This window comes from Rhinoraja longicauda, chromosome 15 (assembly GCF_053455715.1).
Source record: "Rhinoraja longicauda isolate Sanriku21f chromosome 15, sRhiLon1.1, whole genome shotgun sequence".
NCBI lineage: Eukaryota > Metazoa > Chordata > Chondrichthyes > Rajiformes > Arhynchobatidae > Rhinoraja > Rhinoraja longicauda.
In genome coordinates, this window is record NC_135967.1 from 43,633,314 (window position 1) to 43,649,282 (window position 15,969).

The window sequence follows — 15,969 nt, forward strand, 5'->3', positions numbered from 1 at the left end:
GAGGGATATGGGCCAAACGCAGGCAGGTGGGACTAGTGTAGATGGGGCATCTTGGTTGGCTTGGGCAAGTTGGGCCGAAGGGCCTGTTTCTCTGCTTTGTGACTCTATGACTCTTAGTAACTACTATAATGGCTGTAAACATTGTATGTAAACACGGTTACTCGTAATCTGATGCAAAAGGTGCTGAACCGTTAGAATTGTGTTAATACAGGAAGTAAGTATATTACAAATTGGATATATAGACTCATGGACCCTCAGCGTGGGAACAACCCCTTGGGTCCAACTTGCCCACACCGGCCAACATGTGGTGGTCTTTAAACATCTTGGGGCATTACTTAATTGGGATCTTCTGAGCACAATTCCCATTCACCCTTGGAGTAAACTAGAAATATTATGCATTCAAAGCTTGGAATCTGCACAAAAGAAGTAACGTCCGGACCCAAAACATTTCATTTTCTCCCGAGATACTGCCTGACCCGCTGAGTTACTCCAGCTTTTCGTGACTATCAAAAGAAGCAATCTTAAATAGCACTCGTAGATTTGACTTTGGACGACAGAGCTTGTTTTAAGCGCCTTCCAAAATCCTGCATGTTTGGTGATTTAGGCCGAGCTAAAAGAAGACCTCTCCTCTTCTCTCCGTTGCTGCTTGCAATCAGTTTGCTAACTTCCTGGCAGACTTGATGGAAAGCGTCGTAGACCTCGTTACAATGCTCCCTGGCGGACACCTCAAAATAAGTCCCCCCTATCTCATTCGCCAACTGGATGCCTTCGATGGTTTCCACCTGCCGCGCGTGAGGTAAATCGGCCTTGTTTCCTATCAGCACAAATGGCAGCCGGATGCTGGGATACATCTTCCTGATTTGCTGATAGAGCGGGCGGAGAGTTTTCCAGCTGTCCGTGTCCGTAAGCGAAAAGACAAAAACAAAACCATCTGCCCAGAGAAGAGATCGAGTTATAACATCTTGGCTCCTCCGATCATCTCCATCCCCCTGTCAGGGGAACACAAGGATATTAGTGTGGTTCAGTTCAGTTCAGTTATTTTAGTTTAGTATACTTTACTTTACCTTAGTTCAGTTCAGTTTAGTTCAGTTTAGTTTAATTTATTATTGTCAGGTGTAAAGCTTTTGTTTGCGTGCCATCCAGTTAAAGAAAAGACTACACAGTAAACCCTGGCTATAACAAACCACTGGAGGGGGCTGGTGCCGATTGTCTGCAATAACCGTGTGAGGGAAGGGGGGGGGGGGGGGGGGTAAAGTTCAACCCGAGAAAGGGAGGGACGAGACTCGGCAGTGTGGGGGGGGGGGATTGAAAAGTAGGAATTCAGAGGCCGGAGAGCCTCAGAGCCACCGGCCCCACACACGCGGTACTCACGCACCACAGACAGGGTATTCACGCACCACAGACGGGGTACTCATGCCCCACGCACACGGTACTCGGCCCCACACACGCGGTGCTCAGCCCCACACACACGGTACTCACGCCCCACACACGCGGTACTCACGCCCCACACACGCGGTGTTCACGCCTCACACATGCGCTACTCACGCCCCACACACGCGGTACTCATGCCCCACACATGCGGTACTCACGCCCCACACACGCGGTGTTCACGCCTCACACACGTGCTACTCACGCCCCACACACGCGGTACTCACGCCCCACACATGCGGTATTCACGCCCCACACATGCGGTGCTCACGCCCCATACACACGGTGCTCGGTCCCACACACGCGGTACTCATGCCGCATGCTGCTTCCTCTCTCCGCTCCTGCAGCCAGAAGCTCCCGTCACCAACCACCTCTCATCGGGGAACCTGGCGGAGGTGGTAGGATGGTGTCATGGGAGCCTCGATCCGCTCTTATTGAAACCCGGCATTTAGAGGTCTGTTATTGCGAGGGTTTACTGTACATAGGGTTGCCAACTGTCCTGTCTTAGTCGGGACATCGACGTGACAATAAACTAAACTGAACTAAACTAAGGATAAAGGGTACATCGTTTATTGCAAAGATATAACATTGAAATCCAAAGATTAAATTCGATCTTGGTTAACTAAATTCAAACTCCAGTTCCGATGTCAATTTAAATCTGCACAATATGTCTTTAAACTCAATCTGACTTTCAGTTGATATTTCAAAATTGCTTTCAAAGATAATCCCTTAGATGTTGCATTTTTTTACGTCTTGATCTGGCAGAATTTGTATCCTGCCTTGAATAGCAAAGAATCTCAGATGTTGGTTATCTGAATATAAAATCAGGGAATGCTGGAAATGTGGTCAGGCATCTGTGCTAAAGCAAATAAACTAACATGCTTTAGTTTTCCACAGATGGTTCCAGACCATGTCAGCATTTCCAGTTTAGTTTAGTTTAATTTAGTTTAGTTTCGGGATACAACGCGGAAACCGGCCTTTCGGCCCACCGAGTCCGCAACGACCAGCGATCCCCACACATTAACACTATCCTACACGCACTGGGGACAATTTACATTCATACCAAGCCAATTAAATGACAAATGTGTATGTCTTTGGAGGAAACTGAAGATCTCGGAGAAAACCCATGCGGTCACGGGGTGAACGTACAAACTCCGTAGAGACATCACTCGTAGTCAAGATCGAAACCGGGTCTCTGGCGTCGTGAGGCAGTGCGCCTACAGCTGCGCCAGTCTTATGAATTTTTATTCTAAATCATTACTGTACTGTACTGTACTGATCTTTTAGAGGTGTATAAAACCATGAGAGGAATAGATCGGGTAAATGCAGTTTCTTGCCCAGAGTAGGGGAATCGAGAACCAGAGGACAGGGGTTGAAAGTGAGGGGGGAAAGATTTAATAGGTATCTTAAGGTAACTGGCGGAGGAGGTAGTTGAGTCAGGAACTATTGCAGCATCTAAGAAACAGTTAGACAGGTACATGGATAGGACATGTTTAGAGGGATTTGGGCCAAAACACAGGCAGGTGGGACAAGGATAGATGAGACACTTTGGTCAGTGTGGGCAAGTTGGGTCAAATGCTGTATGTCTCTATGGCTCCATCATTGCTGTAACTTTTATCTTTTGTTTATCACTTCCAATGTTTCATATTTCTATTTCCTAATAGATGACGGCACGGTGGTGCAGCGGTAGAGTTGCTGCCTTACAGCGAATGCAGCGCCGGAGACTCAGGTTCGATCCTGACTACGGGCGCCGTCTGTACGGAGTTTGTACGTTCTCCCCGTGACCTGCGTGGGTTTTCTCCGAGATCTTCGGTTTCCTCCCACACTCCAAAGACGTACAGGTATGTTGGTTAATTGACTGGGTAAATGTAAAAATTGTCCCTAGTGTGTGTAGGATAGTGTTAATGTGCGGGGATCGCTGGGCGGCGCGGACTCGGTGGGCCGAAGGGCCTGTTTCTGCGCTGTATCTCTAAATCTAAAAAAAAAATGATACCCCTCTTCCATGAAGACAGATGCAATGTATTAAATTAGAATCACATGTACACATACCAGTTCCACAGAACTAGTATGAACGTGTGATCGATGGTCAGCATAGAATGGGTGGGCCGAAGGGGCTGTATCTTTCAATCAATCAATCAAAAAAAACTCCTTTGACCTAGCCCCTAGTTATTTCATTTTATATGTTTATTGCTGTAAAAACAAATTCAATTCTGTTATATCCTATTTACCATTTTCATTCAAAGGAATGTAAATTGAATGTTCAACTCATTTATGTCATTTCATTTACACTTATTCAATGAAACTCAGCTCTTATAGTTTGACTCATCTTTACAGATTTTCACAAACAGTTTACATTCACTGAATCAGTTATCAGATTGTTAAAGTTCTGGATGCAGTTAATTCTGGTAAACAGTCTAGAGAAACTGCAGTGAAATCATCGTGAGTCATCAGTATTCTTGGCTCACCATCACACATGAAAGCTTAGTTTTAGTTTAGGTTAGAGATACAACGCAGAAACAGGCCCTTCGGCCCACCGAATCCACGCACGCCAGCGACCCCCGCACATTAGCACTATCCTACACACACACACTCGGGACAATTTAAATTTATACCAAGCCAATTAGCCCACAAACCCGTACGTCTTTGGAATGTGGGAGAAACCGGAGCAGCTGGGGAAAACCCGCGCAGGTCACGGGGAGAGCGTACAAACTCCGTACAGCCAGCCCCCGCGGTCAGGATTGAACCCAGGCCTCTGGCGCTGTGAGGCAGCAATTCTACCGCTGTGCCACTGTGCTGCTACGCTCCCAGTCAACATGTGTGATGTCACCGTCACTTCAAATGCTTCACCACAGCTGAAAATGGTTAATGCCGCACAGAAAGAGAAACAGTATTCACAGCGACTGAAACAGTCATTTGAGCTGAAGGCAGACAGAAAATGCTGGAGTAACTCAGCGGGTCAGGCAGCATCTCTGAAGAATAGGAATAGGTGACGTTTTGGGTCGAGACCCTTCTTCAGACTGAGAGTCAGGGGAAAGGGAAACTAGAGGAATGAAAAGCTACAAAGAACAAATGAATTAAAAGAACAAATCAGGACGACAGCGAAACTAGTCGGACGACTAGGGTTGGAGAGGGAATCCAACAGTTACTTGAAATTGGAGAAATCAATATTCGTATAGTGCTGCTGGGCTGTAAGCTGCCCAAGTGCTGTTCATTGTATATACAGAAACCAATCGAATTTGTATAAATGAAGGCACAAAGTGTTGAAGTAACTCAGCGGGTCAGCCAGCATCTGTGGAGGGAATGGATAGGCAATATTTCGGGTTGGGACCCTTCTTCAGACTGATTGTGACAGGTGGGATCTGGAAGAGTGGGCAGGGCAGGACAAAGCCTGGTAAGTGATAGGTGGAGAAGCAAGGCACCTTTACCCAAAAGGACACAAAGTGCTGGAGTAACTCAACGGTTCAGGCAGCAACCCTGGAGAACATGGATGGATGACGTTTCGGGTCAGGACACTTCCCATCAGTCTGAAGTAGGATCCCGACCCAAGATGTCGGTTCAAGGTGAAGGGGAAAAGATTTAATAGGAATGCGAGGGGTAACTTTTTCACACAGAGGGTGGTGGGTCTATGGAACAAGCTGCCAAAGGAGGTAGTTGAAGCTGGGACTATCCCATCGTTTAAGAAACAGTTGGACAGGTACATGGACAGGGCAGGTTTGGAGGGTTATAGACCAAGTGCAGGCAAGTGGGACTAGGGTAGCTGGGACATTGTTGGCCGGTGTGGGCAAGTTGGGCCGAAGGGCATGTTTCCACACTGTACCAATCTATGACTCTATGTCACCTATCCATGTTCTGGCAAATTCAGTGGAGCTTTGGATCCATATTAAAGATTGCAAAATGAATCTGAAATATTGAATGAAATGCAAATTATTTTTTTCCTCTCTCTATTATGTTCCTCTGTTGAAGATGAGGTTCGCATCATTTGGAAGCAAAGTGGAGGGAGGTTTGTAGTTGTTAGACTTCACTGTATTGCTTGACTCTCTGTGCCTTAATGGAAGTAATAAAGATATTGTGATCAGTGTAAACTTCACATCAAAGGAGTAAGTACAGGGATGCATTCTACCTGAGTAACAGAGGGGGTGTCTTGAACCTGTAGTGTTATTTGATCCCCATCAATATTCATCTGCCTGTTGTACAAAGCTCCTGAAAGTCAAAGAATAAGCCAGGGTAAATGCCAATAAACAGCAACCATTAGCTTGATTTACCAATGACTCAGTATCTGCTATCACACCCACCTGTGTTTGGTTCGTAATCTCCAATGAATCGTTTTGTGAGAAAACGTACAATCAAAGCTGAAAAAAAAAAAAAGAACAAAAATAATTCAAAACTAAATACTTCATCCAAAAGATAGGCTTTCTGCTCTGCATATTCATTTATATCTCAAATCGATCTACATGTGTATTAACCGCTACACAAACGCTACACACTGCGTGGCGCAGCGGTAGAGTTGCTGCCTTACAGCGCCGGAGACCCGGGTTCGATCCTGACCACGGGTGCTGTCTGTGCGTAGTTTGTACGTTCTCCCCGTGACATGCGTGCGTTTTCTCCGAGATCTCCGGTTTCCTCCCACACTCCAAAGACGTGCAGGTTTGTAGGTTAATTGGCTCGGTGTAAAAAAAAAAGTAAAAACAAAATTGGCCGTAGGATAGTTTTAATGTACGGGGATCGTTGGTCGTTGCGGACTGGAAGGGCCGGTTTCCATGTTGTATCCCTAAACTAAACTAATAAACTAAAATGAGGCTCACCTGCAGGTAAAGGTTGACAATTGCTAATTCCTCAGACGTCATGATTCCTATCTCATGATTTGCATGTCATGCTTCAATGGCGGAGTTTACAATTTATTTCTCAGTTACCCTGGTATTGTTACGTTTAGGTATTCCCCAAAGTAGAACCATGCAAAACCGCGCCACCCTCACTAACAAAACCAAGGCTGGATCCATTCCGTAGGCAGACACAAAGTGCGGGAGTAACTCAGCGGTCAGGCAGCATCTCTGGAGAAAAGAAATAGGTGACGTTTCGGGTCGTAACCTAATCCTTTTCTCCAGAGATTCTGCCTGACCCGTTGAGTTACTCCAGCATTTTGCGTCGATCTTTGGTGTATACCAGCGTCTGCAGTTCCACCCTCTCCATTCCCTAAGTCCTTCACCTTGCCTCTAGGCATCCAGCTTGTGGGCTCGGTAGACTTTTTCTGTACACTTACTAATCGAGGATATGCTTAGGTACAACAGCAATATTGGACTGAACCATATGTAGGAAAATAATTCCACTGCACGCTTGACAATAAAAGCACCATTGAACCAGTTAAACCTCCAGCCTTTTAATCATTGTGCTAAAAAATCATAGCCTATGACATTTAAAACTTAAAAGAACAGTATAGAATATCATAATGACTTCTTGTTGAGTGCTGGGAAGCAGATTATACATTATTTCTCACAAAGAGCTGTGAATTTGATCACAATGGGGGAAGCAACTATGTACAAAATGAGCAGATGCAAAGTGCTGGAGTGATGGATAGCTGCTGTCTCGGATTCGGGACTCAAGAAGCCTACCCATTCCCTCCACAGATGCTGCCTGACCAGTTGAGTTCCTCCAGCACTTTGTGTTTTGCTCAAAATTCCAGCACTTGCTGTTCCTTGGGTCCCCAATGCACAAAATGGATCTTCTTCTCAAGCAGTCCTTGAAGATCAAAGAAGACTTATTGTCCTTCTGGTTCTGTCGGTCCCGTAGTGCCAGGACAACGTTGGTCTATTTATCCTTCCAGAGAGGTTTAAGGATTTTGTCGAGACTCCAATGGTGGGATCTTTCTAAGATATTCCTATTTGCCTCACACCACCATGTCATTGAGACATTTGGTCATACAGCGTGGAAACAGGCTCTTCGGCCCGACGTCCCATCTACACTAGTCCCACCTTCCTGCATTTGGCCCATATCCCTCTAAACCTAACCTGTCCATGTGCCCGTCTAAATGTTTCTTAAATGTTACAATAGTACCTGCCTCAACTACCTCCTGCAGTAGTTTGCTCCACACACCCACCACCATTTGTGTAAAAAAGTTACCCCTCAAGTGCCTATTTCCACTCCCCCCCACCTTACCTTGTAAATCAACCAAGCATGACTGACAGGCACCATGAAAAAGATGCTGCATTGGAAGCTATGTTTGGAGCCTCAAAGCTCAAATTTAAATGGGGCATTAAGTAGGAAAATTCATTGAATCATTGAGTGCTGGTGATTCCATTCCAATTCAGCCCAGCCCAGCTTTGCAGCGGTAGAGTTGCTGCCTTACAGTGAATGCCAGGGTAATGCTCCAGAGATCTCGGAGACCCGGGTTTGATCCCGACTACGGGTGCTGTCAGTAAGGAGTTTGTACGTTCTCCCCATGACCCGCATGGGTTTTCGGTTTCCGGGATCTTCGGTTTCCTCCCACGCCTACAGGTTTGTAGGTTAATTGGCTTGGCAAATGTAAAAATTGTCCCTCGTGGGTGTAGGATGGTGTTAATGTGCGGGGATCGCTGGTCGGCGCGGACCCGGCGGGCCGAAGGTCCTGTTTGCGCGCTGTATCTCTAAGCTTCTGATTGGCAAGAGGTTAAAAGGGCCATCTAAAAAATAACAAGACTTCAAGAGCAGCTGGAATCGCCACTTCAGTTCTAAGATGCGTATGTATCAGTCATGAATCCACAATCTCAACCTCACTTGTCAGATGAGGATGCTATGTCATGGAACAAAATGTATACAATTTCACAGCAAATTGACACAGCAGAAGAGAGAAAACTGTTACTCGTGGCTGATGTGGGGCATTAGAAGGATGTTGTGTTTTGGTAGGAAATGTATAGTTAGTGCCTAAATACTGTATTTATTCTTTAAAAAACACAGAAATTTGAAGAGTGCCAGAGAGTTTCAGTATTCTTAAAGCAGTGCCATTCAGGCAGAGAAATACAGAAACACAGAAAACAGGTGCAGGAGTGGGCCATTCGGCCCTTCGAGCCGATAGATGTTCCCTATCCAATGTACCTGTCCAAATGCCTTTTAAATGTTGTGGGAGTACCTGCCTCAACAAAGTCCTCTGTCGGCTCATTTCAAATACCCACCACTCTCCGTGTGAAAAGGTTGACCCTCGGGTTCCTATTTAATCTTTCCCCTCTCCCCTTACCTTAGTGTGTTTGAACTCATTGTTATCATTGTTTTACTTGCTAATTGCTCACTTATTTTTTTACTCTGTCTGGTGACAATGTGTAATTTTAAATAGAAATACAGTTTATAAGTTCATAAGCTACAGGAACCGAATGAGGCCATTTGGCCCATCAAGGGCAGCATGGTGGAGCAGTACAGTTGCTCCCTACAGCGCCAGAGACCCAAGTTCAATCCTAACTGTACAGGGTGGTGCCTGTACAGAGTCTGTACATTCTCCCCGTGGGTTTTCTCTGGGTGCTGCTGTTTCCTCCCACACTCCAAAGACGTGCAGGTTTGTAAGTTAATTGGCTTCAGTAAAATTGTAAATTGTCCCTAGTGTGTTGGATAGTGCTAGTAGTGCACAGGGTGATTGCTGGTGGGTGCGGACACGATAGACCGAAGAGCCTGTTTAGTTTAAACTAAGCCACAGTTCAAGAATAAGGGGTAGGCCATTTAGAACGGAGACGAGGAAAAACCTTTTCAGTCAGAGAGTTGTGAATCTGTGGAATTCTCTGCCTCAGAAGGCAGTGGAGGCCAAGTCTCTGAATGCATTCAAGAGAGAGCTCTTAAGGATAGCGGAGTCAAAGGGTATGGGGAGAAGGCAGGAACGGGGTACTGATTGAGAATGATCAGCCATGATCACATTGAATGGTGGTGCTGGCTTGAAGGGCCGAATGGCCTACTCCTGCACCTATTGTCTATTGTCTCTAAACTAAGTCCACTCCGCCATTCAATCATGGCTGATCTATCTTTCTCTCTCAACCCCATTCTCCTGCCTTCTCCCCATAACCCCTGACACAGTATTTTGGCACAGTGGTGTAAAACCCAGTATTTTGAATCAGGTTTACAACCCATCAATTTTCAACAAAGTAAATGACGAAAACATAGACCCTTCAGTCCTCACGGTCGGTAAATTAAAGCGTTAAAGTTACTTTCATTTTGACATATTTGTTTAATATATCAGCTCTTGAACTGTGTGCCGGTACAGCTGTTGTTCTGTTGACATCATAAAATCAGTCCAAACAACTTTTTTTCCTTAATGATATTTGAGTTTAAATATATTTCAGATTCTTCTATATTTCGGATTTCAAAAAAGGATACATCTTACTCGCAGTTGGAGACCCTTCTTCATCTTGAATACGTAAGGACCAACATAACGGTAACTCAAGGAGTGAGGGTGTTGTCGGCATTTTCCAGTGTATTTAGAGAATAAAGTTCATGGCAAATTGACTGTTGCTTTTAGAAGAGAAAGCGGTAGAGTTGCTGCTTCACAGCGCCAGAGACCCGGGTTCGATCCTGGCTGTGGACGCTCTCTGTTGGGGGAGTTTGTACGTTCTCCCCGTGGCCTGCGTGGGTTTTCTCCGGGTGCTTCGGTTTCTTCCCACACTCCAAAGACGTACAGATGTGTAGGTCCACACTCCAAAGACGTACGGATGTGTAGGTCCACACTCCAAAGACGTACAGATGTGTAGGTCCACACTCCAAAGACGTACGGATGTGCAGGTCCACACTCCAAAGACGTACAGATGTGTAGGTCCACACTCCAAAGATGTACAGATGTGTAGGTCCACACTCCAAAGACGTACGGATGTGCAGGTCCACACTCCAAAGACGTACAGATGTGTAGGTCCACACTCCAAAGACGTACAGATGTGTAGGTCCACACTCCAAAGACGTACAGATGTGTAGGTCCACACTCCAAAGACGTACGGATGTGCAGGTCCACACTCCAAAGACGTACAGATGTGTAGGTCCACACTCCAAAGACGTACAGATGTGTAGGTCCACACTCCAAAGACGTACAGATGTGTAGGTCCACACTCCAAAGACGTACAGATGTGTAGGTCCATGCTCCAAAGACGTACAGATGTGTAGGTCCACGCTCCAAAGAAGTACAGATGTGTAGGTCCACACTCCAAAGACGTACAGACGTGTAGGTTCACACTCCAAAGATGTACAGATGTGTAGGTCCACACTCCAAAGACGTACAGATGTGTAGGTCCACACTCCAAAGACGTACAGATGTGTAGGTTAATTGGCTTCGGTAAAATAGATGTAAATTGTCCCTAGCGTGTGTAGGATAGTGTCGGTGTACGCTGGGGGGTGGTCGCTGGTCGGCGTGCACTCGGTGGGCCGAAGGGCCTGTTTCCGTGCTGTATCTCTAAAAAAAATCCCTGGGGTTTACGGCAATTACAGTTTGGGTTTAGAGAAGGAAATGCAACAAAAAAAAAAACTTCCAATAACTTGTTCACATGTCCCCAGTGGGCGAGAGACACAAGGAACTGCAGGTGCTGTTTTACAAAAGAAAAGACACACACGGTGCTGGGGTAATTCAGCGGGTCAGGCAGCATCTGTGGTGAACATGGACAGGTGAGATAAAAAGACACGAAGTGCTGGAGTAACTCAGCGGGTCAGGCAGCATCTCTGGAGAACATGGACAGGTGACATAAAAAGACACGAAGTGCTGGAGTAACTCCAGAGGCAGCATCTCTGGAGAATATGGAGAGGTAACGTTTGGGGTTGCGACCCTTCTTCGAACGGAGTTATCCACGGCGAGTTACCTGGAGTTACCTACGGCTCTAAGTCACTTAAAGTGAGTCTCGAACCTACACGTCCCTGTGCATTCCCTCCACAGATGCTGCCTGACCCGCTGAGTTACTCCAGCACTTTGAGATAGACACTAAATGCTGGAGTAACTCAGCGGGACCATCAGGCAGCATCTCTGGAGAAAGGGAATGGGCGACCCTTCATCAATCAGACTGAGAAAAGGAGAATTTTCATTTTCTATTCCTTCTCTCCAGAGATGCTGCCAGTCCCGCTGAGTTACTCCAGCATTTTGTGTCTTTCTTCGGTGCAAACCGGCATCTGCAGTTCCTTCCTGCATACTCCGGTACTTTGGTGCTTTACTTGAACTTGGGGGGGGGAAATGAACTGCAGATGCTGGTTGAAATCGAGGATAGACTCAAACTGCTGGGATAGAAGTCTGAAGAATGGTCACCCGTTTCAATAGACAATAAACAATAGACAATAAACAATAGACAATAAACAATAGACAATAGGTGCAGGAGGAGGCCATTCAGCCCTTCGAGCCAGCACCACCATTCAATGTGATCATGGCTGATCATTCTCAATCAGTACCCCGTTCCTGCCTTCTCCCCATACCCCCTGACTCCGCTATCCTTAAGAGCTCTATCCAGCTCTCTCTTGAATGCATTCAGAGAATTGGCCTCCACTGCCTTCTGAGGCAGAGAATTTCACAGAATTTCACAACTCTCTGAGTGAAAAAGTTTTTCCTCGCCTCAGTTCTAAATGGCCTACCCCTTATTCTTAAACTGTGTGGCCCCTGGTTCTGGATTCCCCCCAACATTGGGAACATGTTTCCTCCTCTCCAGAGAGAAGGAAACATGCCCCGCTGAATTACTCCAGCTTTTTGTGTCCAAAAAAAAAGAGAGAACTGTGGTTTTCTGTTAAAAAATCTCCTCGACCTCCCTCCCCCCTTTTCTTCTCACTCACCCGTCTTCCCAACGCTCCTCGCTCCCAGCACGGCGATCTTCACGTTCCTGTGATGGAGGTAGTCAATCGCCGGGACTTCGGGGATGGGGACCAGCAAGAAGTTACTGGAGCTGTTGGACATGGTGCTGTGGGGGGGAAGCATTGGTGGAACTCAGCCCCACGCACTGGAGGCAAGTGAGAAAGAGGAGGGGAGGAGGGAGAGGGGAGAGAGGGGGGACCAACCCTCCCCTGATTGCCCTTCCCTGGTCTCCCGAGAGGATCTGACCCTCCTGGCTGTGTCCGATGTTCCCAGACCTCTCCCCCGGTTCCTCTCTCTGGGCACCCACCCACCCTCCCGCCCATGCCGCGACCCACGCTCGCCTCTGCAGCCAGAGGGCGGTTTCCATGGGAGAGCGAAAGCAAGTTTCCCAGACTTGGTCTGGCAGCGCCGGCCAGTGACAGATTCCAACTTCTCGGCATCTGCCCCGTGCGTGGATGTCATCGTGACAGTGCGGGGGGATGTGCCGCCGAGGAGGGGTAGGTAGGTAGGTGGGGTTGGTGCACATCACTAACAGACACTCTCAGGAGGGAATGGAGGCGTTTTGCAAGGCTGCCAGGGAGGGAGGGGAGTGAGTGAGTGAGTGAGTGAGTGAGGGAGGGAGGGAGGGAGGGAGGGAGGGAGGGAGGGAGGGAGGGAGGGAGGGAGGGAGGGAGGGAGGACGGGAGGACGGACGGACGGACGGACGGACAGACAGACAGATGGGGGGGGGGGGGGGGAACAGGCCACTTGTCTTTCGTCAGAGGGTGGTGAATCCGTGCAATTCAGTGCCACAGAAGGCAGTGGAGGCCAAATCAATGGGTATTTTTTGAAGCAAAGATTGACATATTTGTAAGGGTGGCAGGGGTTATAGGGAGAAGGCAGGGGAATGGGGTTGAGAGGGAAAGATAGGCCAGCCATGATTGTCTGGCCGAGCAGACTTGCTGGGCCGAATGGCCTAATTCTGATCATAGAACCAATAGACAATAGGTGCAGGAGGAGGCCATTCGGCCCTTCGAGCCAGCACCGCCATTCAATGTGATCATGGCTGATCATTCTCAATCAGTACCCCATTCCTGCCTTCTCCCCGTACCCCACTGACTCTGCTATCCTTAAGAGCTCTATCTAGCTCTCTCTTGAATGCATTCAGAGAATTGGCCTCCACTGCCTTCTGAGGCAGAGAATTCCACAGATTTACAGAAACATAGAAAATAGGCGCAGGAGTAGGCCATTCAGCCCTTCGAGCCAGCACTACCATTCAATATGATCATGGCTGATTTCTCCCCAGATCCCTTGATTGCGTTAGCCCTAAGAGCTATATATCTAATTCTCTCTTGAATACATCCAGTGAATTTGCCTCCACTGGCAGAGAATTCCACAGATTCACAACTCTCTGGGTGAAAAAGTTTTTCCTCATCTCAGTCCCAAGTGGCCTACCCCTTATTCATAAACTGTGATCCCTGGTTTTGGATCACTACTGATCCTGTAACCTATGAATTTATGAACTTGTCCATGCCATCCAAGGAGCCCCATCTAGGATATTCCAATTTGCCTGCACTTGGCCCGTATTCCTCTAAACCTTTTCCATCCGTGTACCAGCCCAAGTTCATTATAAATGTTTTTTTTATCATATCTGCCTCTACCACCTCCGCTGGCAGATCATTCCATGTACCCACCACCCTCTGAGTTAAAAATTTGCCCCTCGGGTTCAAATCTTTCCCTTCTCACCTTACACTCTGGTTCTTGATTCCCCTACTCTGGGTAAAAGGCTCTGTGCATTCACCCGATCAATTCCCCACCCTTTGTTTTTCACCTCGATAAGATAAGGAATAAATTCTTATCCTGCCCAATCTCCCACTATAACTCAACTAATACGTCCACTGGGATATCTGTGCCTGTTCCAGTTCTTTGGAAGAACTGCTATTAAGCTGGAAAGAGTACAGAGAAGATTTACACAGTTGTTACCAGGACTTGAGGGCCAGAGCTAAAGGGAGAGATTGGGCAGGATAAGAATTTAACCGATGATGAGCTGGAGTTTAGAAGAATGAGGGGGGACCTCATTGAAATGTACAGAATAGTGAAAGGCTTAGATAGAGTGGACGTGGAGAGGATGTTTCCACTAGTGGGAGAATCTAGGACTAGAGGTTATAGCCTCAGAATTAAAGAATGGTCTTTTCGGAAGGAGAATCTGGTGAATCTGTGGAATTCTTTGCCACAGAAGGCTGTGGAGGTCAAGTCAGTGGATATATTTAAGGCAGAGATAGATAGATTCTTGATTAGCACAGGTGTTAGAGGTTATGGGGAGAAGGCAGGAGAATGGGGTTAGGAAGGAGAGATAGATCAGCCAAGATTGAATGGCGGAGTAGACTTGATTCTGATTCTGCTTATTCTGCTTAGGGTCTTATGCAAAATATGAAACAAATACAGTATGCTGGAAATACACCGCAGTTCAGACAGCATCTGTGGAGAGAAAGGGACATAAAGTGCTGGAGTAACTCAAAGGGTCAGGTAACATCTCTGGAGAACATGGATAGGTAATGTTTCTGGTTGGGACCCTTCCTCAGACTTCAGATCCTCCTAAATCTTCTCTGCACCCGTTACAGCTTGACAACATCTTTCCTCTAACATAGTGGCCAAAGTTGAACACTTTACTCTAAATGTGGCCCCACCAATGTCTTATATAATTGCAACATGACTTCCCAACTTCTATATTCAATAGACACAAAATGCTGGAGTAACACATTGGTTCAGGCAGCATCTCTGGAGAGAAGGAATAGATGATGTTTCTGGTCTGAGGAAGGGTCTTGACCCAAAACGTCACCCATTCCATCTCTCCAGAGATGCTGCCTGTCCCGCTGAGTTACTCCAGCATTTTGTGTCCACCTTCGATTGAACCAGCATCTGCACAAGCTCAATAAACCAATGTGTCGAAAGCATTTTGACCACCCTATCTAAGAAGGGTCTCGACCCGAAACATCGCCCATTCCTTCTCTCCTGAGATGCTGCCTGACCTGCTGAGTTACTCCAGCATTTTGTGAATAAATACCTTCGATTTGTATCAGCATCTGCAGTTATTTTCTAATGCTATCTACCTGTGATTGCCACCTTCAGAAAATTATGCAACTACACTCCTAGATCTCTGTGACTCCATCGAAATTCCCAGAGCCTTAACATTCACTGTGTAGGTCCTGCCCATGTTAGATATCTCCAGATGCAATGCCTCATATTTCTAAGGCATTAAGTTCCATCAACCATTCCTCAGCCCACCTGCCCATGAAACTACTTAACATTAAACTGTATTATCTTGTGTCCTAAATGGTTCATCTAGTAGGCCACAGAATGCATCAATTTAGCAAGCAATTTCTTAATTACCTTCAGAAAGGGGAGGGTGAAAATTATTGAGCTCTTCGTGTAATGATGTCAGTGTAAATGATGAATTATTTTTAAGTCAAAAGGATGATCTGGTGGTCATTAATTACCGAACGGGATTTCATAGCATATAAAGGTGAATACCTAAAGGATGACCTTGCTGTGAATAGAAGCGTAAAATCCAATTTCATCTCTCTCTTAATCATCTCCTTCTTGGCGGCAGCATTTTCCGAAATGATTTTCAGCTGCAAGCACCATAGTTTTCAAACTTTCCTTTTTAAAGGGACCCCTTTCAAATATTGACAGGTGTCGGGACCATTTGTCTCAAAGCTGCTGAAAACTACACGGTCCCAGTTTAGAGATACAGCGCAGATACAGGCCCTTCGGCCCACCGAGTCCGTGCCGACCAGTGATCCCCG

At 46.6% G+C, this 15,969-nt stretch overlaps 1 protein-coding gene across 1 annotated transcript; it reads right to left on the reverse strand.

The window, feature by feature from the left end:
- Positions 1–243: 243 nt before the first annotated feature.
- Positions 244–12,320, reverse strand: rasl11a (RAS-like, family 11, member A). Its single transcript, XM_078412027.1, has 4 exons — positions 12,166–12,320; positions 5,721–5,777; positions 5,517–5,628; positions 244–966 (listed from the first exon to the last, which is right to left on the reverse strand). Exons 1-4 carry the CDS (start codon positions 12,305–12,307, stop codon positions 522–524), a joined length of 756 nt encoding a protein of 251 aa, XP_078268153.1. The 5' UTR covers positions 12,308–12,320; the 3' UTR covers positions 244–521.
- Positions 12,321–15,969: the final 3,649 nt, after the last annotated feature.

Bases quoted from the DNA above. Each gene is read 5' to 3' on its own strand.
- rasl11a (XM_078412027.1), bottom strand. From the start codon at position 12,307: ATGCTTCCCCCCCACAGCACCATGTCCAACAGCTCCAGTAACTTCTTG. The intron at 5,778-12,165 runs GTGAGTGAGAAG...TTTTTTTTTCAG, and splicing joins GAGGAGCGTTGGGAAGACGG to CTTTGATTGTACGTTTTCTC. The intron at 5,629-5,720 runs GTGGGTGTGATA...TTTGACTTTCAG, and splicing joins AGATTACGAACCAAACACAG to GAGCTTTGTACAACAGGCAG.